At 44.6% G+C, this 27,486-nt stretch overlaps 2 protein-coding genes across 2 annotated transcripts in view; both read left to right on the top strand.

The window, feature by feature from the left end:
* Nucleotides 1–17,838, top strand: part of LOC121621277 (meiosis inhibitor protein 1) — a 49,814-nt gene extending 31,976 nt beyond the window's left edge. Inside the window, exons 23-32 of the mRNA XM_041957687.1 lie at nucleotides 2,858–2,974; nucleotides 3,732–3,842; nucleotides 5,209–5,387; nucleotides 5,703–5,787; nucleotides 7,043–7,227; nucleotides 10,518–10,599; nucleotides 11,109–11,215; nucleotides 11,849–11,980; nucleotides 16,834–16,961; nucleotides 17,694–17,838. Coding sequence (XP_041813621.1) covers nucleotides 2,858–2,974; nucleotides 3,732–3,842; nucleotides 5,209–5,387; nucleotides 5,703–5,787; nucleotides 7,043–7,227; nucleotides 10,518–10,599; nucleotides 11,109–11,215; nucleotides 11,849–11,980; nucleotides 16,834–16,961; nucleotides 17,694–17,742 — 1,175 coding nt within the window. The 3' untranslated portion in view covers nucleotides 17,743–17,838. The remainder of the gene's footprint in view (nucleotides 1–2,857; nucleotides 2,975–3,731; nucleotides 3,843–5,208; nucleotides 5,388–5,702; nucleotides 5,788–7,042; nucleotides 7,228–10,517; nucleotides 10,600–11,108; nucleotides 11,216–11,848; nucleotides 11,981–16,833; nucleotides 16,962–17,693) is intronic.
* A 995-nt stretch (nucleotides 17,839–18,833) lies between these two features.
* LOC121620744 (coiled-coil domain-containing protein 134-like) lies at nucleotides 18,834–27,355 on the top strand. Its single transcript, XM_041956922.1, has 7 exons — nucleotides 18,834–19,082; nucleotides 22,580–22,711; nucleotides 22,846–22,967; nucleotides 23,772–23,856; nucleotides 24,165–24,346; nucleotides 25,796–25,867; nucleotides 26,164–27,355. The coding sequence occupies exons 2-7, from the start codon at nucleotides 22,609–22,611 to the stop codon at nucleotides 26,287–26,289; spliced, it is 690 nt and encodes a 229-aa protein (XP_041812856.1). The 5' UTR covers nucleotides 18,834–19,082; nucleotides 22,580–22,608; the 3' UTR covers nucleotides 26,290–27,355.
* The last annotated feature ends 131 nt before the right edge of the window (nucleotides 27,356–27,486 follow it).

The raw sequence follows: 27,486 nt of genomic DNA, 5'->3' as shown, positions 1-27,486 counted from the left end.
ACCAAAAATCCCTGTTTGTCTAAATAGAGTCCAGTGCAAACGTAATGAAAAGATGATGAGAAATATGAGTATTCAGTGCCAAGTCTTGCTACTTGTTCTAGGACCTGAGGGCCAAGCACATGGGCAGGTGAAATGAATAGGAAGTACTGCCTGTGTCTCTGCCCAGCAGTGGGAAAATGCTCCATTAAAGAAAACATGATTGAAAATTGCCATTAAAAATTGTTTGATTGGCGTACCAGTGCCACTACATGTAAAATGCTTAAAGCAAACTTGTAGAACATGGTAATTAATGTGTTGAAGTGCGTGTTGGTGTTTTTCTGTGTCAGGCTTTCAATGCCTCATTTGTATATTCAAATTCAGATCATAGCTATGAATTCTTAAAAATCCTGAATTCAACCTCGACTCCACCGACCTGATCTCAGTACGTCAATAATTTATGTAAGGCATTTAAAAAGTGATGGGAAAATAACAATTGCTATACACAGCAGTAAAACATCTATAAAGAAATGTGCATGGATTAATAGCTCCATTTGGCACAACCTACGCTTGCAACATAATGGAGAGCACTTAGTTTAATTATTCTCACATGTTGGATCATTTGGAAGAATACCTGCGCTGATTTATGTTTGTCAGGCCATCCGCTCCCGCAGCATTTTCTTTCCGATGGTTCTAACAAGTGTTCAGATTCACCTCATTATTACAGCGGAATTAAAAGCAGGCTGATTACAGTGACATTAAGAGACAGTTTAATTCTGCACATATGCAGTGGTAGATAGCTGTTCAGTTAGAACAAGTGTTCATTGTCTTCCTCGAGGACATTTTTCACAGGCAAACGCATGAAAGGTCATGTTGGATTGGCGTTCATTCACTTCGCTGACACATACTGCTGTATAGTAGTTGCACATTTTGGTTGTTTTAAACATAGTAAATGTGGCATGTGGCGGTGCTCCATCTTTGAACCACCCTGCCAGGTAAACTTAGTTTTAACTGAAGTGTAATCACAAAGTCTCCTGGTTGTTTTTAAATTGGATTGAGATGGCAAAACAGTTCCCAGAGCACTGTCACTTCTGATTAATGTTGGAAGGGAAGAACCATTAATCCTCCGTTAAAACGAATCCTCTCAACATCCTTTGTCTGCACAGACGGTGGGGAGTGAGGAGCGGGGTTGGTATCAAGCAGTGGTTTTGTTTGCTTATAAGGAAATTGGAGAGATGGTAACTCAGATTTGTGTCAGCTTTGTTTCATAGTATTAGTAAGAAATTCAGTTATTCAAACAGCATAAACTAAGCAGAGAGCAGGGGAAGTGCAGCTTTCTGAAGACACTGGTAGGTTAAATCAAACCTTGTTTAAACATTTACTTCATTAACACCCTGTTGTGTAGAGTATTTGTTAGATCACTGTATATGAGACAGTATACATGTCAATGTAAAGAAGAGCTCTGCTTCCTGTTCACTGACGGCTACACAATCTGTTGAAAGGCAAAACTGTTCAACTACAGTTTCCTCTGAATCATTGATTTGATAACATTTTAAGCAATTTAGTAAAACAATAACACAGCATGATCGTGTCACCAGGAAACAAGTTCACTGAAAGTAAATGAATGTTGGCGTTAATTACTGCTAATAAAACCAGATTCAAAGGAGACGGGGATGAAACCTTGACAGAGTTTGTAAAATTGAAAATGACAAATTGTTTAAAAACACTGACAAATCTGTAAGTGAAGATCCTCTGAATATTGAGGTGTCAGTACATGTCTGCATTTATCGTTTCAAAATATTTTTGGTGCTCAGTGTTGGTTTAATTCTCGTGAAATCAACCGTTGTCTTGTCCAAATGAGGTGGTAGGGTATGAATGCCTCCAGGTCTAATTGTACAATGCCCAGACATGCAGTGCTCTACGTGCACGCGTATCTGGTGCTGTACTGTGCTTTTGGTGGAGGTGTCTGCCAGATGGTGTTTTTATGTCTGTTTACCTGACCAGGTTAATGAGCACCGCCGGAGGGCTCAGCTGGGGATTCCGAAACTGTTGCTGTGGTTAGCCTCGGCCTGCTTTCTGCTCATCCCAGGCCCTGTGGGGATTACAGAACGTTATCTGCGCACGTGTTACAGTTCAGCCCACTATAATTTGCATTAATATATACTTCATATTAGCCTCTAACGCGGCGGCATCCTCTAAGGGGAGATATTTTAATGTTATGCACTACAGGAGTGAAAGAAGTGTGTAGATGCCTGGTCTCCCTGATCTTCCTCCAGTCTCTTTCCAGCGTACTCCTGCTCTTTCTCCTTTTACCTCATCTCCCTCTTCACGCTCCCTCTCTGCTTTTTCTCTGCCTGTTTCACCCTTAACTCTTTCTGGATTCAGACGCAGGTCTTATTATTTAAAGTGTTCGTGGTAATTTTTAATAATTCTGACTAATATGTTCTTCTTCTCCTTCTCCTTCTTCCTCTTGCCTCCTCTTTAGTAATAACTATGTGCAAAAACCACCTCTTGTTAGTCAACAAGCCACTGCAAGACAACATCACTTGTTTAAGAAAATCCTTATCACTATTTGAAGAGAGTCAGTCTGAAAATTGCCCCTTTTTTGCCTTTGCTGAAACTGCTCTGGGAACATCAGGTTTCAGACTAAGTAATGAGGCTGTCTCTTACCCGCACCACTCCTTCATCTCTCTGTCTCGCTCTCACACACACACTCTTCACTCCCTTGACTGTTTTATTAAGTTTAGCTCCTCTCTCCCTCGCAGCACTTTCAATCTGTTCGTATTTCTTTATATATATACGTACATCTGCCTGTCTCCCTCGCCTCCTTTTCACATTTCTGTTTACAGTCCTACTTTGTTGTCTGCCTGTCTTTGTTTAGCGGTGAACTCGCTCCCTCTGGTGCTGAAGCTGCTCTGTATGACGCAGGCCAGTGACCCACCTTCCTCATCCTCCTACAGTGAGATGGACGGAGTGCACTTCAAGCTGCTCTACCACGGTAAGGTCAAAAGGTGCTGCTGGCAGGTCATACTGAGCACAGCTCTCCTCCCCACAGCCCTCATCTGTTAGCATAAACACACACACATACAGCTCCCTGCGTTGTTTACATCACCCTACATAGTCAAACCGGTGCCCGACATTAGAGTCAGAAAAATGCAGCCACACACAAACGTTGTCACACAGCCACTTAGACGCTGCATTACAGACGCATCATCATCTAGTATTGACACTAAGACTAAGTTTATCTCACCTACTTCCACATGCACCTGTATTCCTTCCTCTCTAAGTGGAGGCCTCTTTCATTGTTGATTTAATATCATCAGCAACAGACCAACTTATAGGAGTGCTCGCTGCTCATGTGCAGATGAGACATTAACTAGACATGTCAGCCAATTATTATATTATGATAGGAGTGAAATTCTTTTTTGCCTTGATGTCAACACTCCCCGTCTTCTGTGACTACCATCTGTCTGAACCACTTAGTTTTTAGTTATTAGCGGAACCTCATTCTGCGTTGGTAGTTTTATTTTTCAGCCCCTAATCTCTGACATTTTCATTGCCACATCAGATTAATTCAGCCTTTACCGACGTGCAGTAAATGCTGAGGTACATTGTGTTCCATTTTATCTGCCTGTCACGTCGCGTCTCAGTGTCTTTCGAGAACAAAATGTTTATCAAATGCATTTGAGAGCACCGCAGATGAAATATATGATAAGTAAGCCATCAGACTTTGTGTGTGTGCATGTGTGTGTCAGTGAGTAATATAGCTGGAAGGTTGAAGCCTACCAATACAGAGAGCCTGCTACCTGCCCTCAGCTACCTGTACTGCTGCCTGAGTCTGTCCCCAGCACACTGCTCCGACAGAGGTTAGACACACTTTCCTCCTGTCTCTCTAAATGTCCGTGTGTGTTTTATGCTCTCCCTCTCCTGACATCTATATTTCACTGACCTTGATAAGCATGTAGCATCCAGGCACAGGAAATAATAAGCATACAGGCTGACACCCTCAGTACATCTTTACATAATGATGCACAGGCTGTGGCTCAGTCCTGCACATTGTCTCAGACACTTGTACACATCTGAGAGTTTCTCACACATTTGCACAGAAGCACAACAAGCGCTCACGGTTGTGTTGTTGCCTTGCCTAACCTGAATATCCGTAACGCATAGACAAAACCACACATGCACACGCCCACACAGTGACTTGGTCATGAGACTAACTTCAGAGATCTCACACACACAGAAAGACACACACATTTTCAGAAGGGAGGACGCAGTTTCTTTTTCTTTTTCCAGATAATAGAAAAATAAGAAGAGAGAAGAAAAACACCCTGAATCCTACAAAGCCAATGCAAAATTAGAATGAACTTAACAAATATGACAAATGATGTGATGATTTACTGTCAGCTGCAATCGACAGGAGGGATTAAGAGATGTTACACTTCTCTCACCAAAGACATCATGTATTTGACGTGGCGTCTTGATTGGCATTGATTTTAGTAGGGAGTAAATAATTAACCTGAAAAAGAAACAGAAAGCTCAGCAGAGGTCAGCAATGAGCGAGTTTGCGGTTGATAAGATGAGGCCAGTGGCCAGAGAGCAGCGGTACCATTGGGAAGCAAAGCTAATTATGCCCATAGCATTTTTCACTGCTTCTGCAGCAGCCTCCCTGCATTTGCCATCTGCTTCATTATCACAAGTGTTGAATGTACTGATGCACGTTACTTCAGCCTCAGGCTAGATGGTGTTTCAACTGGTGGTGAGGAGGACAGGAATAGTAACACATTCCTCTATGTTAAGGCAAAATCTATGATATTATATTTCTAAATGAGATGTAGTTGTAGTTTTTCTGGTACTTACAGATGACTGGCTGCCTGTGTACTGTATATAACCCCAGTTTTATGCAATTTATTCCACCTTGTATTTGATTAATTTTTGCTGATGCAACAGCCTAATGTTCGCGTTGTATGTTTAAGTCACATCAAAAGATATGTGCATCATGCCTGTGTGTGCGATTGTGCATAAACGTCCGTTAAGTTGATCAAATTTAGCAGTTTGTGTTGTTCCAAATTCCTCACAGGTGCCACAGAAAGGTGAAAGTATGTGTTTGTGTGTGTTCGTACTGTGTAATTGTGGGCTGGTGCCTGTGGAACGTCCCTACAGTCACCCAGGCCAACAAGCACAGCACAGATCCCATCAAAGTGTGATGGCGTAGTGTCTTCTCCTCCCCAGCTGTCTCCATGCTGCTCTCCAACACTGGACTGATGGACCAGCTGCAGACAGTCTTCTCCGCCTCCTCCTCCTCCTCCTCCTCCTCCTCGTGCTCCTTCTCTCCTCCATCAGCCCTGCTGTGCTGCAGCCATCTACTCCTGTCCTCCCTCATTACCTTGCAGCGCGTTCACTGTGCACAGGTACACAGTACAGCTCAGCTTTGCTCTTATCAGAACGTCAGGATAGAGCTCAACACAGTGAAGGGCAAGACACAGAACATACAGTAAAATGGAGCATAGATTCAGTTGTGAGCGCAGAATGCAAAACACCACATGGTTTTCATGCGATATATATCACAGTAAGGTTGTGGTGTAGAACAGTGTACTCTCTTCTCTGCTTTCTGCTTCCACTGCGTAGATAATGCGTTCTTACTTGCGTTGAGATGTGTAATCTTATTCTTCTGATTCTCCCCTCTCTCTCTTGTTCTCTCGTGCTCTCTTTCTCCATTATTTTAGGTCCATAAGAGCATCAGTTGGAGTCTGGACGCAGCTGTGCAGCAACTCCTTCTTCAGAAAAGAAACACAGACAATCTGTTGCTGGGTAATAACAAACACACTTTTATTTGATGATTATTTTGAAAGACGTCTGTCCTTGCAGGCAGCAGATACCAAAACCGTTCATCAGCAGTGCAAGTGCGAAGCTGAAAGCCCATTTGTTTCTGTCCTCCCAGTTTTCTCTTAATCTCCTCTCAGCTTCATACTGTCTGTAATTTCGTGCTACTGCATTTTACACTCTCCAGCGCAATTACAGACACATTACAGTGGTGCGTAACCCAAAATACATCAAAACATGTATCTGCAAAGTGTCAGGCACTTATTGAGACAATCGTCCAAAATATGTAAACCTCAAGATGGACTGCTGAGGTTCACCGCCGTCTGGTTTACATGTACTCCTGCACAGGTATAGTCACTGCTCGCCGATGTTTTGTCCTCAGCGGAGGTTACCAAACCACGGTCAAGCATTTCACACGCTTCCATTATATTAAGTGGCCGACGTCCCGCTGCACCACTCAGAGACTGATCATCCCTGCCGCTGCTGTATCTCTGTCTGTCAGCTGGATAAGTGGCCTGTCAGGGTTGCAGTGATGTATCGCCCCCCCCCCCCGCTCGCCTATCTCTTTCGTTGTCTCTCCCTCTTCAGTCCTTCACTCACTCTGCCTCCTTTCTGTCTTTTTCTTTTTTTTAATCTCCCCTCTTTTTCCATCCGACCGTCACTCCATCGCTCTCTGTCTCTGTGCTAGGTTTCTCCTCTCTCTCCTCTGCCACTAATTGAGTCCTCCCTCCCTCAGAGAGCTCTAATCTCAGTGTAGATGGCATAAGTGCAATCCAAATGTCTGGCTCCTCTCAGTTTGGATCCCACTGTGTTTTAGAAATCATTTTGGCCGTGTCTCTCTCTTTATCTCCATCACTGCTTTGGTCCCTCAGTCCTTCTGGCTTTCCTTCAACCCTGTCTCTCGCTGCCTCTACAGCTGGCACTGACATCTTTAACTTCTTGCCCTCACTTTCTGTCAAATATCAATTCAAGAATTGCCCTCAATTCTTCAAGTGTTACTCTGCCTCTCCTCTGTGCTTCTATTCCCCCTGCTACCTGCTTTTAAAATCTTTTTCTATTTCAAACTTTCACTTCCCACTCTGTATGCTCACTTAGTCCTTTCTGTTCTACCATGCACCTATTTCTCCTGTGGCCTTGCCCTCCACATTTGCTTGCTCTCTCCTCTTCCTCCTGCTCTGCTGTGTGTTAGGCATCCCATCTCCTCCTAATTCCCTTTGGCTTCTCTCGCACTCTCTCTTTCCAGTCAGCTACCTGAGGTTGCTGCGGGCTCTACTTGACGGTGATCTGGCGTCAGAGGTGGTGTGTGTGAGCAGTGGTCCCGGCTTGGTCGGGCCCAGGCCCCTGGGGTTCGAGGACGGCGCCTTGTACCCGCTCGGCTCCAGAGGGGCCCAGTGCCTCTCAACTGCTCTCAGCGGACTTCTTTTGCAGGTTGTACTTGGCGGGATTGATATATTTGTCCTTGTGTGTGTGTGTGTGTGTGTGTGTGTGTGTGTGTGTGTGTGGGGGGGGGGGGGGGGGGGGGGGGGGGGGGGTCACAGTCACAGTTCCAAAACTTAAAGTATGGAAAAATGCTCCCTGCAAGACAAAAGCTGGTTGAGCCTTCTCTGAAACATTTAGTTTTGAACGATAGCGAGGGATGCATTACTCAGCAGCTACAATCAGCTCTGTTGAATAATGCGTTTACCCCTTAACAGTGATCAAAATTTAATTGATCGACTTTGACTCGACAGAATGATTCTGACAACCAACATTAAATTTTCCAGATTTCTAATCTCACACAGCAATAAAATAAGTTTTCCCTCTGAAATATTGAGAAATGAATGAGGAAAGCTTTAAATTTTAGACCAGTTGTATCAAGGAAATGCTGCTTCTGTTGAGTTTAATAAAAAAAAAAGATAGCACTAAATCAACATATAAACCTGAAAATTAGCATTATATGGGCCATTTAAGCTAGCAGTTATACAGTCAAATTGAAAATATTGCTACAAATAGCTCAGTTGTTGTTGCCGAAAGCACAAGATGGATTTTACTTCAAGAGCTAAATTTGATTCTGCTCCAGGGATTGCCATTGCAACATTTTATTTCTTGTTTGTGGAGGGCAGAAGTAACAGAACACCCACAGTAAATCCTGTGTTGTAATGAAAGGTTGAGTGCTATCAGATGTTACGTGATTGTTGGAGTGATGGTTGGAAAACTAGCTGTTCCAGCGTTAATGGAAAGCTCCCGTCGTGATTGATTTTTGTTTGCATTTCACAGCATTTACTTGAATTCCATAAGACCTTTGTCAGTTGCAAGAATCAGTCTAAACATTTCACATTTTTAATGGTGGCTAGATGAACAGAGGTATGTAATGATTCTCAATTCTGTGGACATGCAAATGCAGCATGACTAATAATATGTGCAGAAATGTTGATTCAAAGAATTAAAAACGAAAATATTCACTGTGCACATCTATCCTCAAAAAGACAGATACTGTACCCACGTGCTCACACAGCGGTGGGTGAAGATGCTGATACGGCGATGCCTGCCCTCTCTTGCTTTACTTTCACTCCACCCTTTATGATGCAGCAGAGATAACATCAAAGCCATTTTAAAATCTTAACAGCAAGGCTGTCGAAAATAGATTTAAGTTGATTTAGCGGTTGGCGTAATGGAATGACACACAAATCCAGAGCCATCCCAGATGTCTCCAGAATGTTATAACATGTAGCTGGTGTAGTGACTTTGGTTGCGTATAACAACAGCGGGAGACAGCATCAGCATTTGTTTAACAAAAAATAGGCACTACTATATATGCTGATATTCACACAGGCCTTTGATTTCACAGTTGTTTCAACCTGGTAATTCTGTGTGATCACAACAGTGCTTTGGAGACCGGTGCAGTTAATGGCCACACAATAAGAGTGCAATCTTTGTGTGTGGCTGAAGCCATGTTATTGTGAATCAGTGAATCACACGGCTTGCAGGACGCATGAGTAGCTCCGGTGTGAGTGGTGTCTGTGCATTTTAACTAAGATAGATGCATCTTGAACACAGCTCACTTCAAATATGAACTGTTTTCAAGACCGTGACATATGTATACAGTAGGACATAGTAAGAAAAGTGTGATACAAGGCACCTGGATGAAAAGCCTTGTATCACACTATCACACTGTTTATTCATGAATGCCAAAAGATTTTTTACTGAAACATGAAAATTCAAATTGAATTTCCACTCACATCAGTGTACATTTTAGAGTTTAGACGAACAAGGAGTTCTTGAATCGACAGATGCTCAAAGGTCATCCAGATGCACAATGGTTATAGCTAAATGATTTGTTTTGCCACACTGTCATTGTGCCTGGTCATTAAAACGTTACAGCCCAGGACAGACACGAATACAGTATGTTAGGGACAAAAAGACAAACTAATGTCCTTATTTATCAGCATGCTGTTGCCCTTGCCGGCGATGGGAGGTGAAATGATTTTTGAATTAGAGGGAAGGTGTCAGAGTCGCTGAGGTCGATGGCGATTGTATAGAAGCCTGTGATGGATGTAAATAGGTTAATGAAATAACCTAGAAAAAGCTCCAGCTAGTGTTTGGCTCGGAACATTTTGATGCATGCAAAATGTAGCTCCTCCAGTACATTGGCCATTACTATACCGTATGATTATTATAATGATGTAATGAATTAGAAACGTTACAGATACCCGCTTTAAACTTAATTAGTAATGCTTCACTCATGACAAGTAAAGAAAAAAACTAACATTTGCAAATGCGATATTTATGTTTTTGAGTTTGACGATCTAGAAATAATCTGGATGAAATATGAGAACTGGGGTAATTGGATATCGTTTTTTATCCGGAGTCTGTGCTGCAGCGTGCCAGCCTCTGGTTCTGCACCACTGGCATTTCTTCCCTGTGTAAAAGTCTATAGTGCTGAACTGAGCCCCGGCTCTATGGTTCAGTGCTCTGTGCTCTGCTGCCGAGCAGCTGATATGAGTAGCAGTTCCATACTCCCCTCCTCTCTCCTCTGTTTTGCTCTCTGCCCCCCTTGATGCTCCGGCTCGGTGGCACTAGGAAGCTCTGTGGCTCCTGAGTCCCTCTCCTCTCGTTGCTTCCTCACACACTTCTTGCCTCTGCTCTCCTCACTGTTGCTTGCTCTCTTTTTAACCTCTCCTGTCATCTCCGTTTCCTCAACTGTTCTCTACTCATCTGTCCTATCTCTGACTCCTACCCACTACACCTCCCTCGCTCTCTCATCCCCTCCCACTCATCCTCATGACTCCTTTCTTCTCCTATTGCCTCCTCTCCGCCTCAGGATTAGGGTGTAACTCTCCAGTGTCGTCTATATACCCGCCTGGCCTACTTCAGTATTTTTGGACACTACGTAGTGTTCACTACCAGCACCGCCTCTGTGGGAGAGACATGCATTATTAAAATCTCACTCAATCATTCTCTACGGTGTTCTCTTGTTCGTCCTTTTGGTTTCTGCCTGCATTTCTGTCCATTGGTGAGCATGTGTCTGTGGGTGTCTGTGTATGTGTTGTCCATGTCTGTTTCCTATGCATCTGTTGGGGGGTTTCAGCCAGAGTCAGAGCATATAGGCAGGTGTCACGCTGCTGTGGCTCCCAGGACGCAGTGATATGACATTTTAGAGCTGGAAGATGCGCTTGGCTTTTTATCGTATACTCGTCTCGTCTCTCGTGTTTCACCTCAGTGTATCTCTTTCCCCTCAGAAGCACGAGCTGTTGCTGAGAGCCTCAGTGAACTGTCTCAGCTCCCTGCTGGGCTTCCTTCAGAGGAAGAGTCCCCCAACAGGTACCAGACTGGGACTGATTGAGTGTCGGTTACCTGTGTGTGCTACGTGTGTATGTGTGTGTGTGTGTGTGTGTGTGTGTGTTTGAGGGAGATGAAAAATTGCACATGTGCAGGTAATGTATGTGATTGAGAGGGAGCAAAAATAATATCTGTAAGCTCGACTGCACACTGTGTAAGTGCATGTGTGAGAGAGGGTGCATGTATTTGTGTGAGAGGGAGGAAAGAGTGTGTGAGAGTCTCTGTGTGTGCATGTGTGTCTCATTCATTATTCTCTTTCATATTATCTTCAACACTGTAGCATGCTTTTTTTTTGTAACATGTCGCCTCATGTCTTGATGTTATGGCTCTTGGCTAGTTTTCAGACATGAAGCATTTTCAGGAATTGCACCAGGAAGAACAGAGCAAAACCGAATTGATCTAGACATCTTGCCTTGTCTTTTTTCCCCCTCCTGGGTTTGTTTTCTCTGCGTGTGTGTGGTGTGTGTGTGCGTGTGTGCCACACATGTTAGCAAAGTTTGTGGTGCGTCAGCCATGGATTCGATTCCTCCTCTGCTGCCTGCTCAGCTCAGGAGAGAACTGCCTTCTGCACCCTGCCGTCCTCAGAGTCATCACAGTTGTGAGAGATTTTACACACACACACACACACACACACACATACTGCTCAAATCAGGTTTCATATTTTGGGAATGATTCTGAGCAGTAATAAATATTTTATAATAAATGTATCAAAAGTTAATGATGGTAATGAAAACATAAAAGTGGTAGAAGTATTTGTATCACATGGGTAATGAAAGTGAATGCAGCTCTGTGTCATGCAGGCTGACACACGTGGAAAATTAAAAGAACATCATTACCATATTTTGCGTTGTGGACGGAGGCTCTTGACACCTTTTCATTTATTATTCAGTGAAATCAGGAGAGCAGCTACAGGTCAGCACCAATTGAGCAACCACAAGCAAAATTCTAGACATGATGGAAGGAATTTTGTCTAAAATTCTTTGACTAAAGTTGGTCTCTGCGCCTTTCCCACATTTTCGAATTTCGACTTTGACATCAACCACAATGTCAAATGACTTCAGAAGGAGAACATGTTTGCTGTTTCTGTGTCTCTTATTTCTCCGAGCCTCTTTTTTCTTTTCCTACTCTCCTCACTCAAATTCTCCTGTGTTTGTTAATGTCTGCACCTGTGCACGATTCTGCATTCGTACGTGTGCATCTCTCTGTGTACCTGTGCTCGTGTCCTCTGCAGCTCCTGCAGCACGGTAGTACGGCGGTGCTGTGGGAGCCTGACCTGCTCCAGGTGATGGAGGCGGCGGAGAGGAAAGGGCTGAAGGAGCTCAGCGAGGATGCAGCACAGGCCCTCGGGCTGCTCCTCACACAGGTACACCCGCTCATTGTGTGTACACACATTCACGCTCACACAGGCACACAGACATAAAATAATGTAGGACACACTTTGAGAATGTTATGTGGATACTGATAGCTCTTTAACACGTATATCTGTGTGTACGTTCTTTAAACGGATTAATGAATTAGAAGAGAGGTTCAAACAAAGTTCAGTTTCGGGTGGGTTCATGCAGTGTTTATATTACTTGAAGAACAGCATGGGCTACAGTACAAAGACAGCGGGGGAATGTGGACGGGAAAGACCATGTTTGTTTCTGAAAATGAAATACCAGCATTTTGCACAGCAGCACTGCAGTAAAAAAAAATCTCATTCACAATGGAAGTCTCCGTGCGGGACTTCATCATACATTATATAAATGGTTGACTGAGGGCTCTAGTTCAATTTTGCAGTCGCAAAGACGCAAACCGTACAGTCAGAGGTCACCAATTAGGTTTGGGAGATGGTGTAACTCAGGTGAGGCTCCTAGACCCCCAGCCTCCGTCTCTGCAAACACACCCCGCCTATCATGCCTGTTTGGCACCTGCCTGGGACAGATCTTTGGGCTTTGCCCGCTCCGCACCCTGCTTCCATTCTCGTAATTGTATCATTAATGGTCTGGCACCCAAACAAAGGAAAGAGATACTGCTATCTCGTAGGGCTTGTCATTGGCGTTAACTCACTAACCTCAGCTGTTAGTTGCAAATACCCTTCGGCGCCCAGAGTCATTGGTCATGTTGGCACTAATGATATGAATGTGGTCCCAGAAACTAGAGACTGAATTTAAAATCCTCATTTACACCCCTATTGACACAGGCACATATTTCAGTTGTGTCTGGACCAATTACTGCACCCTATTTTGGGTCCATAGACCTCAATCGCAACTATCAATCACATGTCACACAGAAGGGCTACTGTAGTGCTCTTGGGACGCCATGTACAGGTGGAGAAATACTTGCTCGAGAAAACATTGGCTTGTAACTCTGACCTTATCCTCTGCTCTACAATTTCAGCAAATTCCTGAATATAACAGAGCAAGTGTAAAAGATTTAAAAGAAGTCGACGCTGCAATAGAAGTGATGCAATTGAAGCTTTTGGTATGCTTGACTCTGGGATCTGTGATCATTGATTTATAGTTTGCGGTAGAAATACAAAATTGAATCAATCACAGTGCCTAGTAGCTCCTCACTTGGCAGTTTAAGGCAAGGAATGCAACCTGAGTTACAGCCAAGACACACAACTGGATCAACCAGTCGGTTAGCATTCAAGTGACTAATTACTGCAGTTTGAGCCGCTAAGTCAGGATACTGTTTGAATCCACTGTCTAAATTCTGGAAGCCAGTAAAGTTTACCACCTTTTTATCTCCAAGTACTGAAGCTCATGTCTGTAGCAGCTCTCAGTAGAAATCTGTTGCTGCTGGCCATTTGTCAGAAGATGATTGCACGCAGTCTCCTGCAAATACAAATAGCTCGACTCAGCATTTCACTGCTGATAATTCGTGTAAACCCTACAAGCCATAGATGTTAAAAGTCAGTTTCAGCCTCTACTGTTTGGGGAATGATTAATTAAAACTGCTCTGCAGTTCCTTTTCATATCCATCACAGATTAACTTTGATTTTACTTTTTGATTTTAACACATTATCAAAAAGTGGCACTGAAATTAGCGTCCCTGTTGCTGGGTCTCTCTTATCCAACGCTGACCACAAGCATAGCAAAAGGCGAGTCGAGTTGCATTTTGAGCTCAGAAAAAGACCATCATGTGGTAGTGAAACTCGGGCTAGTGCTTCCACTCTCATGAAAATAGAGCCCTCGAGGTCTGCACATTCTCAGTGGTGTATTCAGAAATGAATATTGTGCAGTTAAGTTCATTTGAGCAGCACAAAAATAATATGGCCAAAATACCTGAGGCAGTACAGTTTACTGTGGAGCTTCACAGGCGTCTAATAATCGTTCGTTTCCACCTTCAACGGTGCTATGTTATTGTTGTATTGTTAATACAGAAATATTGAATTTAGGAATGTGTTACACCGTGGCAAAAGTGCCAACAGAAAAGCTGTTGGTGAGAAATGTAAGACATGTAAATGAATTATTTAGTTCCACAAGTCATGAAGGTGATTTGAGCAGAAGAACAAACTGTGCTTTCTGCTCTGCTCAGCTGATCACAGCTTTTTGGTGGCACAGGCTTGTTGTACAGTTAGTATCACTCATCGAATCACACAGACTGTCCCCTGAGGAAAGGAGGAGTCGTACGAACTGGCTTCAAATACATGTATTCTCTGTGAAGGTTTCGTTTTGACACAAGTCGAACACGATGAACTGTGTCCTTGACGGCACCCTTGTTGCCGTTCCAGCAAAATGCATAAAGCCCAGCTCGGTTTGCTTCAAGACAGAAGGAAAAGCAGCCGCATCAGATCGCTTATCTTGAATTTGGCATCGTGTATAAGTCTAGAGACACATTCAGTATTCTGACAGTAGAATCAGGCCAGTGACAGAATGATGGCACACACAGCAGCTCCCGGTGCAGTGTGTGCCAGGAAATCATTAACTGTGGATGCATGCATATGTGTCTTGCTTGTGTGTGTGTGTGTGTGTGTGTGTGTGTGTGTGTGTGTGCGTGCGGTGCATGAATCTGTGTGTTTCTGGAGACATCGAGGAGGCAGGGTTCAATGTGACAGACACACTTCTCTTAAGAGTCTCAAGACAGTACGAGTTATGTCTCCTGTCATCCCCTCTGCTACAATCTGTCACACGCATTGAACTTCACGAATTTCCCAGGTTTTGTCGATCTGCCTCTGGACTCGAAATCTGACTTTGTGAGGAAATTCTCTGTGCTCATTTGTCAGTGATCTGCGATCATGTCACTGTCTTGCTTCCTCGCCGTGAGTCCTGACACAAACCGTAAACTGAGCGTGTGTGGGCGTGTATTACTCAAGTTGTGGGGACATAAATCTGTTTACACGTCGCATCGTGGGGACTCACCTTCCTTATGGGGACAAAAAGCAGGTCCCTACGATGTGAATCAATATATTTTAGGCTGAAGATTTGGTTTAAGGCTAGGGTTGAGCAAGCAGTGGTTAGTGTTAGGGTCATATCAGGAAATGAATGTCATGCGTTTATGTGATGTCCTCTGCGGTGATGGAAATGACTGTCTGTGCACTCATGCGTGTGTGTGCGGGGGCACGTATGCACATTCTGTGAGTGCACGTGCATCTTTTGCATCCTTGGACGGTGGTTATTTCCAGCCTTCCAGTCAGACTCATGATACATTTGCCTGTGCTCGTCTTCCTGTCTCTAGCTGTGCGTTCACATCTATATGATCCAGCTGCAGCTTGCACTGCATCATCAGGTAGCTTGTCAGATCAGAGCTCGCCTTAGAGGAGAGTCCCTTTTCATAATTTCTAGTGCTTGCAGACTTCTTACAACCCCGCCCAGATTCTGTCACCCATCACTCTTTCTATGTCTTTCATTCTGGCCTTTTCTGTTTCTTGATTCTTTTCTTTTGTTCCTACAAATTGTTCTCACCCCACAAACTCCACTTCATTCACCTCTGTTTCCCCTTTTGCCCTTTTCAATTACTGAACAGTGTTGGAACACTTCTTTCTTTTTTCTGCCCTTTCCTTCAGTCGCCTGTTCTCTCAAAATACCATCCTCTAGAGTCGCTTGATGGGAACTGTTGCCAAATAAAAACAGCTTTAACTATAACTTGTTGCGTATGACGATCGACATATGACTGATCTTCACAACTCTGCGGCATTGAGGTGGACATTATCAGTTCTGTCTGAACCCACTGTCTTCACCACCTCTCGTAATCCCTAGTGTACCTGTGCAGTCAGGTAAACCACACCAGTCCAGACAAAGAGGTACAAGAAGCCTTTCATCCCTGCAGCCTTCAATTTAGCGCCTACTCCAGCCGTACTGAAAATAATTATGATGATCACAAAGAGGATGACGATAATTTGGTGACAATTTAGGGGATCTTTGTGCTTTAATAACAATACTCCTGCTGTTGGTTGGTTGTCATTCATGTTGGACTCCTCAATAAATCTGTTGCAATTTTCATCTTTCCTGAAGTGCAGGACCTTAACGTATTTTCAGACCTTTCTTTTTATTGTCTTCTGTTTTCACCTAAAGCAGATTGAGTTTATCAGTGTACGTAAAGCTCGACAGCAGCTTTACCGCCACTCGCAGCTCAGCGCTTCAGACAGGATGCGGAGATCAGACTGACTGATGTGATTAAGTAACTCTGGGTTCACTCACGTACTCTGAAGTGACCTTTACTCAGGGAGCTGATCAGCAGGCAGCTCTGTGTTGGTATTTGGCGGTTCCTCATGAACAAGCTTGAACAGTAATCCTTGTTTTCAAAGGCAGCATCTCTGTTAGCACAGCTCGCAGCAGCACTGACTTTTCAAGTGTTGTGAGAGTTTCTCATGTTAGTGAACATTTTTGCCGAGAATTTCATTTTCTTGTTGTTGTGTATGGCCAGTGTTCATTGTTCCTGCCTAAAGCGTACTGTTATATTTACGGTGTAGCTCTGTTTGCTGCCTCACACATTTTTGTCTACTGCACATCTCTAAGACGGCTGAAATAAAAAAAATTTTGGGGGGGGTAGGGGGTAGAAGAGGTTCCTGTTTTGCTGACTTATTTAGCACTTTGTAAATCCCATGTTTGTCAGCTTGTCCTCGTATTTTGCTTTTTAAGGGCTTTGAAATGAATAAAAAAAGTAGCTTCTTTACCTTGACACAGACATTTGACCCCCCCCCCCCCCCTTATCTTCTCACCCTCCTCACTGCCCATTAACTTTCAGTTCCAATATTGGCATAATGTTCTGTGCTCTTCCTTTTTCACTCAGATCCAGAGCAGTGTCCTGCAGCCACCACCCACAGAGGAGCACAAGCAGAGAGTGAGGAGTATGATGGAGTCCCTCAGCCTGCAGGCACCAGCCCAGAGCTGCAGCCCTGGTCTGCCCAGCAACGTCCTGTATCCCTCACGTGAAGTGAAACACACTCTCAAATGTACAAAACACACTCGCACACAGACATATGTATATATTATGCAGGCGCATGCACTCTCACCTATACGCAAACTACAGCTCACACCCTGCAAGCACCTCAAACACGCCTCTGCAAGGGTTGTAAAAGCTACAACACATGCACACACACACTCTCAGCACACCGTCAGTGATACGCATATTGTACTTCAAATGTCAGCGGAGCATCTTCATTGATTTTTTTTCTAGCAATTTATTGGACATCTGTTGTGCTTTCCACTTAATCTCTTTGAAAGCATGTTGTGCAACACAGGGGCGTTACGGTATTTCAGTCACTACAGAAGAGCTCTGTACATTTGTCGTGCTGATCGACACACTCACTCTCTCACACACACACACTCATTGTTCCACTCACCCACCCACACACATATCTTCAGTCTATGTCTGTTCAGTTTAAAATTAGCTTTATTGGCTCCTGTTATATAAAAACAGTGTTGTCTTATCACATTAATTGTAAATAAATAGACCCGTTAACACATGTCAACTGTAATTGAAGCAAAAGCACAAACATATTTTATGCAGAGTAAACACAATGCATGCACTCTGTTGTAGTTTCTGTTCTGATTGTTCACTTTCACATATAAACTCACTCACTCTCTCTCTCTCACACACACACACACACACACCTGCTTTCTTCATTGCTCCTTAACTGTTGCCTTCAGGCGTGTTGGAGATGTGTCCATCTGTCTGTCTGACTTTACACTGAACTGATGTTATGACAGATGTTTTGACGCCGTCAGTTTGGCTGTTTGTGTCATTGTTCACTCATTGTTCCATTTCTTTCATTCCTACACACCTGCTGTGTTTTCCACCCAGCCTCACTTTTAGTTTTTGTGTCCATATGTTGAATTTTACAGTTACAGAGCTATAGAGTTGGTGAAGGTGAAACCTACCGTTAGTGTGGTCATTTATTAGTATAATAGCTTTGTCTTTTTCATGAATTCTGTAGGAGGGCCCATTTCAAGCAAATTAAAACCACTATTAAATTAAAATACTGCTGTTCTTTCTGGGAATCCTGTGGGTCCCAAGGGTTGCGAGCAAAGGTGCCAAGGACACATTTGACTTGATAAGAGCACAAATAACTGTGATTCATGTGACACGTGAAATTGAAAGCAATTGACCTGGTCGTGCAGCAGTTATTTTCATGCCACAGCTCAGCATCAGCACCTTCACAGAGCTGTCATCTTGGGTGAGCGTGGCAGCCCGCGGGCCACCGGTGCGTCTGACAGTGATTGTGAGCTGGTCGAGGCCTCGCTGCTGAGGGGAGCAGCTGTCGGTGATGTGCTTTGGAGATGTCAGCGTCAAGTGTGCAGAAAATCTTTGACTTTTTCTCCGGAGGATCTTTAACTGTAATGTCTTTTGATGATGTCTGGATTAGGTTTTAGGTAATCCAAATAAATTATGCATGTATTTCCCTGGTGTTGACACAGTCAGAGAGGACAAGTGGTCTTCTCTTGTTTATTTGATTTAAGACAAAGACAAAACAGACAATTAGGCACATGTACACATGTACATGCAGCATGGCATACCCTAAATTACATTCCTGAAGTATAAAATTATATAATCAGAATATATATTTATGTGTGTGTGTGTGCGCGCGCGCGCGTGAAGTTAAAGTTGTACAGTCTGTTTGTGAGTTTGTATGTGGCTGGCGAAATGTCAGCGCCGAAGCATCAGAGCAGATACATGAGATAAACGGGACGCAGCCCACGCTCTGGTGGTGTCTCCCTTTAAGCCCTCCGTGCGGAAACAACATCCTACTCCGTGTTTAACGCCCGCTGGCTGTCATTCGTCCAAGGCGAGCCAGCCGGTGCGATCGTGGCGCTGGCGGAGTGGAGCAGCGAGAGCCGCATGTAAATGAACACCTCCACCTTCGCGTTGCTGTCACCTGAGGATCCAGCGGGGCACGCGGACTGTCCCGTTCCCCCCTCATCGACGAGCTGACCGTGAACGTCTCGTGTGGAGATAAAGAGGTTAAACTGCACTACTTTGGAGCAAACGCTGTCCGCTAATCGCTGCCGTGTGGCGCCGCCGTTTCTCGCTACAACACGGTGAGTGATCTGCGAGTTTTGTGGCCGCGATGTTCAGCGCTTCATCGGTTGGGTCTCCGCTGGCCGCTGACGGATCCGGCGGGTCGTACAGCTGCGATGACGGGCGAGATCGATTTGTCGGGGAGCGACTTTGAGTACTTGGTTAATTCCCAAAAGCGCACCCCTTGAGGAAATCGTATATAAATAAATGTGTTGTATTAATGCGGAGTTGCTGTACATCACCAGATGATGTATGGTCTTACATCACAGCTTATACTAAACGCGCAATTATCCTCTTAAAATGAGGCAGATTCACTCATTATTGGCCGAAGACAGTCGCGCGGCTGAAGGGAACGCGGGTCAGGTAGGGGACATGCGATCAATTAAAGAATCTGTAATTGATGATCCACATGACAGTCTTTATCCAGACTCTGCCATCATCATCACCATTACGCATGTCCGTGGCTGTGCCTCTGCATGAATGATGACCGAGGGAGAGCCTCGCGGATGCAAGCAGAGAGGAGAGATGGTGTGTCAGTCCTTGAACCTCAAACCTCCCACAGCAGGCTGGCAGCCTGAGGGGAATCTGGATCCACTCCTGCTGCACATCCAGCTGTCTGATAGCATCTTTCTTGTTCACCCAGGAGTCTTTCACCTCAAGGGTCAGTTTTGCCTCTTGAAATGAATGTCAGAGTCTGTTGGTTGACAGACTGATTTTTTTTTTCTTGCCCTGCAGGAGGAGAGAAACTGCAGATGGGCTTTTGCATTGTATCATAGAATATCAGATGCACGTTTTCACATCTCAGGGAATTCAAGCGTGGAGTGGGGCTATCTTCACGGGTCTGTCGTACGATTAGATGTGGTAGCCCTACTTATCTGACGAAGCTGGAACCTGGATCTCCCACACAGGAAATCAAACTTCAGCCTCTCAACCATGGCAGATTGTTGTGGGCAGAGAGGAAAATCTCCTCCGGCCAAGAGATTTACGTGGGTTTACACGGCTTCAGCAAGAACTGCTCTGCGTTCGCACCTCCCCACAGCGAGCACACCTCAGTGCCACATTGACAGACCAGATCTGAGGCGGGCCCTCCAACCATGGATGCTGAACATCCGTGGGACGGGAAAACCATCCTGTCCAGGATTCAGCAGGGGAGAATGTGAGAGCGCACGTCTCGCAGAGCAGCTGTCTTGTATTAATGCTCCTGCAATATGTGCTCCGGCCTGATGTGTGTGCAGTACATGCTGATGTACACCTCATGGTGGATGGAGGGATGATCCCCTTGCTGCCGTTATGACAGGAATCACCCAGGTGGATGTTAGTGGTTTTCTCTGCCAAAGCTCTCATTGGTCCCTCAGCAGCTCGGCCCACAGTTAACATTGTAGTGCCTCACAGTCGCTCTCACTCCGGCCGTAGCCAAGTGTAATCTGATCTGAGAACATGAGTGCTTTATCGGTAGATTTTCCCACAACTTTCTAAAATGATTGTCCTGTGTAATTAGGGTTGCCTTCTTACCGTTAATGGATGCATTTAGACTCTCATTCCTGTGCTGCCCATGCCACATTAGAGATGATTGATCCACTCTTAACGTCCTTCTTAAAGTCTCAGCACTTTGTCTTACTGCACAGAGACGTTAACAGCCGCTGGATATATGTGTTGACTGCATTAAACTGTGCCGGCGGCGATAACCTTTTTGCTCATAAATATCTGTCAGAGCTACATGGCTGACTGCTTGGAAGCACACAGGAACATCAAATAACCCAACGAGCCGCCGCCACGGGGGGAGACGAGGCCCCCTTTCTGTGGCTGTTATCTAGAAATATTGAGGCTTTCGACCAGCACTTAAGGATATTTAGTGCAACATTTCCCAGAAAGCTGGGAAGCTACCCAAAAGAGGCACACATTGGCCTTAATCGACAATTGTCTTCACTCAGCTGTCTTTGCAAACACTTGTTTCTGCTGACTCCCTAGGAAAAAAGTTGTCTTACTGTTTTATTTTTAAATAAGAGACGGACTCCGGGCACCACCACTTGAAGCCGAAGTAGCGGCAAGGAAAGGGAGTTTGTCAGCTTTCTTTTCTCAGTCGTTCCTGTCGTATCGGCAGATCCGGAATAATAGCCTGAGATCTGCTTTAAGAAGAGCGTCTTTGGGCGGCCTTGCTGACGCCAGGATGTGCTCTAAAAGCAAAGCTGTTGTAAAGCAGGAGAAGGATTCAGCATGAAATGATCACTGTTGGTCCATGTTATCAGCGCTCTGAAGAAGGATGGTGTATGTCTGGGAGCATATGCTTCCCCCCTCTGATATGAGTGAGATCTTTTAAGGGGGCTTATTCAGTCTAAATTAACATTCACACCCTGAGACGCTTGCTCGCTTCCTAGTCCTTCAGATTCAAGAAATCGGCAGCCGGGCTTGTAAAGATTAATTCTGTCAGTGCAAAATCAAGTCCCCGGTGCTCATTATCCTCTTGCACAGTCTCACACTCCTCCTTCTGTCTTGCGCTCGCTCTCCTGTCTGTGCGCCGTTCAGTTTCACCGCTGTGTCTCAGCAAAGTTAGATGAAATATTCACCAGGAAAGCTGTTGTTTCCCGCAGGGTCTCGCCTTCACAGTCCTCAACCCCCACCACCCTCCTCCGAAAGCCTCAACGCCCCTCTGCTCATCTCTTGCCTCCCTGTCCTCCTCCTGCCTCTCACGACTCTCCCTGCATGCCCTGCACCCCCACATCCCTCTGGTAGTATCATTGATGGAGCCCTTGCTAAATTATGCATGATTTATGTCTTGTAGCTTTTCATCAACATTGTCTTCTCCCTCCCTGCAGTTACTTCTGCTAATGTTTTCTGAAAAATTTGGCTTTCATCAAATTTTCATTTCACGAGGCCCTATTTTTAGCTGTTGTATTTATCTTCTCACTTTCACCCCCACCCCCCCTTTCCAAATGCATAGAAAGCCTCTGAGGGAAAGGAAGTTGCAACTGGATGAAAATGCTGAAGAAGCCCATTGCTTCGGATAGAGAGACCAGGGGGAGAGAGGAAGCAAGAGCGGGGAGAGATTCTGGTTCAGAGATTGTTGTAAAAGTTCCTGTGGGGATTATACAAGTGCCAGACATCAGATGTGTCTGTGTAAAAGGAACACAAGCAGCCCCTCTTCAAATGCCGGCTACCCTCTAGTGTTACATATTGACCACTTATTCCCAGCATGTCTCTTTATTTCACATACTCCAAAAAATATCACCAGAGAGAGAGAGAGAGAGCGCCTTCTAAGCAGCTTTGGAAGAAGAACAGAGGTGGCTTCATGAATAAGAAAACAATTTCAGTGAAAGCTCACTGTTTTCAGATGAAAGTGAAATGTCTGTATCAAAAGAAAATGTGTTCAGCATGACAGTCGTAGTCAGAGAGTGTTTTGAGGAGATGTGCAGTCTTCCTTCTGTAGCCTTAAATAAATTGAAATCACACAGCTCTGTGCCAATAGTTTGATGTCTGACGGTGTGACGCTCCCCTCCTGGCTTGTCGTCTGTGTGTTCAGGAGAGTCTCTCTGCCGACCCCTGCTGACCATGCGGAGCGTGTGTGCGGTGGTCCTGGCGCTCGCCGCGGCCGCCCTCTGCTCGGCGGACTCGGACACGCACAGGCCGAGGCATGACTCCAACCTGGAGATCTGTATCCTTCTGCTGTCCGCGTGCAGAGCCGCTGCCAAACGCACAGGCTCGTTTCTGTGCCTGCTTAATGTGCCGTTTTCATGCGAGTTGTTTCCCATGTGCACAGTGTGTCTGCTCCTGACCTCCTCTTGTCAGACAAGCGGCTGTTTGAGACCAAGAGGAAAGATCAGCTGAACGCACTCAAGAACCTGGTGGAGCTGAACGACATCAATCAGCAGTACAAGATCATAGACATCATGCTCAAAGGACTCTTCAAGGTAGGGTGTTTGTTTGTGTGTGCGCATAGTCTCATCATGCTCTCACATCGTCTGCGGGCAGCAGCAAAATCAAGCACAGGCAAGGCCACGACTATGGAAAAGAATCACCAACAGCAACAGTTGTTTCTAAGAGCTCAACCCACTTGTTGTCTCAGCAGATTGAATGACAAGGATTACAGCCCAGCCGAGAATCAGAAAGTTTCAAATCCAACATTGCATTCATTCGCATGTTTCCAGGCATCCGTTCGAATGTTAACTCAGACTCGTCCGCCCGGAGTGCCATTCACTCAGACTGAGCTCAGAGCTCCGCTTCACAGTTTCGCAGAGGATAGTTATCTATGCATCTGCGTGCCTCTCAAGGACAACAAGCATAGTGAACCTTCAGTGGCTAAAATACATTGTCAGCATTTCTGTAGCGCTGTGTGTGTGTGAGAGAGAGAGATAGAGTGCTTCGCATTGCTCCTGCTTATATCTCTTCCAAATACAATCCCCCCAGATGCCGCACTGCCTCTAATCTCAGCCGCCGTCTTTTTGTGCTCTGTCTGTTTTTTTTAGCCAGAATATGACAAAGTGTGAGGAAGACACATATAGTGTGTGTGTGTGTGTGTGTGTGTGTGTGTGTGTGTGTGTGTGTGTGTGTGTGTGTGTCCGTGTCCGCTCATTTCTGACCACTGGTTGCTTGTCCTAATGGATTTTTATTTAAAGCCTTACCTTTATTTCTCACCTGCGTTACCACAGCAACTTTAATCCACAGCCAACAGTGGAAAGTAAATAAACATGGCTGTTATTTCTCTCATCCTTAAGGTGTTGGAGGACTCGAGACAGATCCTGGTTGCAGCCAACATGCAGCCTGATGACCCTTTCCCAATGGATGATAAGATCAAAGAAGGTCTGATTTACTTTTACACCTCTGTCTCTTCTTATATAAGCCTTTTTATTTAGCAGCATCTCTCGTGTGTCTTTCATACCAATTCCTCTCCACCACCTCTTACTAGTTTATCTTGCCACCTGCCTCTAAAAGCTCCACCTCTGTGAGTCTTTCTTTGTCTCATTCTGTGCTCTTTTGGTCCCAGCAGGTGCCAATAATATCCGCTTTCTCTTTAATGTCTGTGATTTGTCAGCACCGATATATCATGAAAACTGTCCTCCTCTGCCGTCTAATGAACCAGTCTGATTCCTCTCTATACATCTCTGCAGCCTATTCCCATGTGGTGGAGAATACAGCATTTTTCGGGGACGTGGCGTTGCGCTTTCCCCGCATTGTCCACCACTACTACGACCGGAACTCTGACTGGGGCGGTCTGCTACGCTGGGGGCTGAATTTCTGCAACCAGACAGGGGTTTTCACAGGAGGAGCCCACCAACATGTCCTCACACTTGTAAGAGACAATCACCTGTCCTGCCCTCATTGTAAATCCTGTCACCTGTCGATAACCGTAGTGTCACAATCCACTGATATGATCTGCAGCGAGCGTGTTAAAAACAGATTCTGGCTTTGAGTAGCAACTGTAAAAGCCCTGCGCTTGGCTGGCTTGAATTTTAGAAAACATTTGTGAGATCTGCATTCTGCAGAGCTAAACACACAGAGAGAGTGTTGTTACTTTGATAAAGCTGTCGAAAATGTGGACTCAGACAACATTTAAAGGTCCAGTGTGTCGGATTTAGGAGGCTCTGTCGGCAGAATATGGCAGAAATGGAATATAATATTCATAGTTATGTTTTCATCAGTATATAGTTAACTGAAAACAAGAATCATTGTGTTTTGCTCATCTTACAATGAGGTCTTTATATCTACAGAGGGAGCGGGACCTCTTTCATGCAGCACCCTGTTACTACAGTAGCTCCAGACATTGCCTTTTGCGTTTGTGGCCACTGTAGGGTAGGTGAGGGGTGTTCAGTCGGTTGTAATCTGCAACCCCACTGCTAGATGGTGCTAAATCCTACACACTGGTCCTCTAGTAGGTAATGTGATGTGGGGCTAAAAGAAAAAGCCTTGAAAATGTAAAAAAAATAGTCATGCTTTCAGCTTGTGCCTCCGTGGAAAGCTGTTTTAATACTGATGACTGAATCAGCAGGCATTGTATTTTCATGTTGCTTTAATTTTTTGCTGAGAGAAATCACAGGAACTGAATAGTTGGTGAAGCCTATATGCAGAATTCTAAAGAGGTGCATGGTGAGAAGGAGAGTAATGTAAGAACATAGGAAACAGCAATAAAACAGTTCAGTGCATTATGGCTTGCAGTGATGAATATCTGAATAGACGTGCCTGAATCAGCACAGTTCAGGTTATACAGTAGATCTGGAGATTTTAGTGCAGCCTGCTGTCGTGTCAGCGTGTCTCATCACTGCAAAATGTGTCATTAGCCATCAGATTTGTCCGTGGTGTATTGTGACCTTTGAAACTTAAGACAGCAACGCAGATCAAATGGTATTCCCTGTTAAATGTGTGGGCTAATGAACTAAACTCTTGCAGGATTAATCTGTGACCTTAGCAATGTGCCAAGAGGATTATATAGTGGATTAATTCTCAGACTTGAAGCAGCAGCAGTTAGCGCCCTGAAAGTGTGCGTCCAGCCCTCACTTGCACCTCAGTGACCTCCCTCTCTAGCCTGTAGTGGCTAAAGCCACAATGAGAAAATCAGATATAATACCCAGAAAACAATGTCGATTTTGTCTGCTGCCGCTTGCCAAATGGCATCATTATGTAATAATGCACATCCAGTGCCAGGGTCTCATTTTCATTCCTGATCTGTTTTGAAGAATTGATAACGTGCACCCTCTTCCTCTCCTCTTGTCCTTATCGTCTGTCTATTCCGCTCATCTCTCAGATGTCGCAGGAGCTGGGAATAACAGAGAAAGCCCCAGACTTCACAAACCCGTACCGCACAGAGAGAGACGACGTGAGTAAGATGCACACACGTTGGTCCACAATCGACCTCTCTTAGTGACTTCTCCATCATCGTTAACATTCTGGTGGCCCCAAGGTGCCACGTAGCAGCTACTTGTACTCACCTGGTAACCCCCTTCTAACACCTTGGGGACCCTAGAATTACACCTTCACAACCTGTAACACTTGTAACACAGACAGATCTTCTCTTTATCGGGCTGTTTTCCCAAAGAAATCCCGAAAATAGCACCATCTCTCACATAGCCTTGATATGAATCTATCTCTCTCGCCCTGTCTTATCTGCTTCAGGTGCTCCACACTGCCGAGGCTTTCCAGAAGATCCTGAGGGAGGAGGAGAAGAGGAGGAGGAAAGAAGAGAAGAGGAAAGAAATCAGGAAGGGCCCCCGCATCTCCCGCTCCCGCACCGAGCTATAGCGCTCCACCTCAGCGCTTGTGGAGAGCAGAGACCAAGAGGATGGAGCAGACGCACAGTCCACAAGGGGTGGCTTGACTTGTAGACTCCGATGAGAGTGAAGTACAAAAAGCCAGGTGCTCTGTTGAAAACAAGAGGAAACCTCAAAGTGACACAAAAAAAGTAAAGTGGAAGTGGAGGTTGGATCACTGTGCATCTACAGTGATTTACAATTGGAAAATCTAACGTTGTATGAGGGGTAAAAGACGTCTCCGGAATAGGAGCTGATAAGGGAAACTCACTTTTGATAACTTGAGGATTACATAACTGTACTTTGGAATATAATTAATTTTAGTACAATAAATTTACTTCAAACCTTTGCAAAACCCCACTGTATTGTGTCTGGTCTAGATTTGATGTGTCTAAAACCCATGTGCTTCGAATACGCGTGGTTGCCAAATATAAATTTGACCTCACCTCATTAAAATTGTCTGAGTAGGTTAAGCTTGAATTGATGGCATAGATTTTTATTTTTGTTTTGTTTTGTTTTTTTTCCCTTGAACTGAAATTTGTTCTAGAGTTTTCCAGAGGGGTGTTTGTGAAAAGGCAGATTTACATTCTTATTGCTGCTCAAACTGTAAAGTACATGTCATTTGTTTTGTTTGCCCTAAGGACAATATATGGTCTATTTTATTACCATCAGGGGGGCTGGGGGGGTCATCTGTGAATTTTCCTTTTACTTATTTAGTCATTCTTTTTACACAAATCTCTGTTGTTGTTACACTTTAATGAGTTAATAGGAATTATTTTATCCTGTTGGAAAAGTCTGCCGACCAGAAATACAGTATATGCCCTAACATCCTGCAGTCCTGCACCCGTTTCTGTGTTGTTGTTGTTTTCTTTTTATCTTTGCTGGAAATTGACATATTTTAAAGGTTTAGATCCATGGAATTGAGATTGATGTAATTTTGAAATAGTATCACGACTGTTATAAAACTATATGTATATTCAGAGAAAGAATATCATTGCTGCAGAATGAACAAGCCATTTTGTTATCAAATTTAATGAAATAAAGTGACTCTCATATGTACAAAACTTTGACTTCATGTTCCCCCACTCGCGCGCGCGTCCGCAAACACACACGCCTGCGCGCGCGAGCCACACAGCTTGTTGTAGAGATCAGCCGACAGGGGGCGTGCAGCACCAGTAAAAGTCCACCA

This window comes from Chelmon rostratus, chromosome 17, assembly GCF_017976325.1.
Source record: "Chelmon rostratus isolate fCheRos1 chromosome 17, fCheRos1.pri, whole genome shotgun sequence".
Taxonomy (NCBI): domain Eukaryota; kingdom Metazoa; phylum Chordata; class Actinopteri; order Chaetodontiformes; family Chaetodontidae; genus Chelmon; species Chelmon rostratus.
The sequence above is the reverse complement of the archived record's forward strand: the minus strand, read 5'-3'. Positions and strand labels throughout refer to the sequence as shown.

What these genes read in the sequence shown, in the direction of transcription:
- LOC121620744 (XM_041956922.1), top strand. Translation starts at nt 22,609, where the DNA reads ATGCGGAGCGTGTGTGCGGTGGTCCTGGCGCTCGCCGCGGCCGCCCTC. An exon ending in ACCAACATGTCCTCACACTT is followed by an intron (nt 24,347 to 25,795) that starts GTAAGAGACAAT and finishes CTCATCTCTCAG; the next exon opens with ATGTCGCAGGAGCTGGGAAT. An exon ending in ACCGCACAGAGAGAGACGAC is followed by an intron (nt 25,868 to 26,163) that starts GTGAGTAAGATG and finishes TATCTGCTTCAG; the next exon opens with GTGCTCCACACTGCCGAGGC.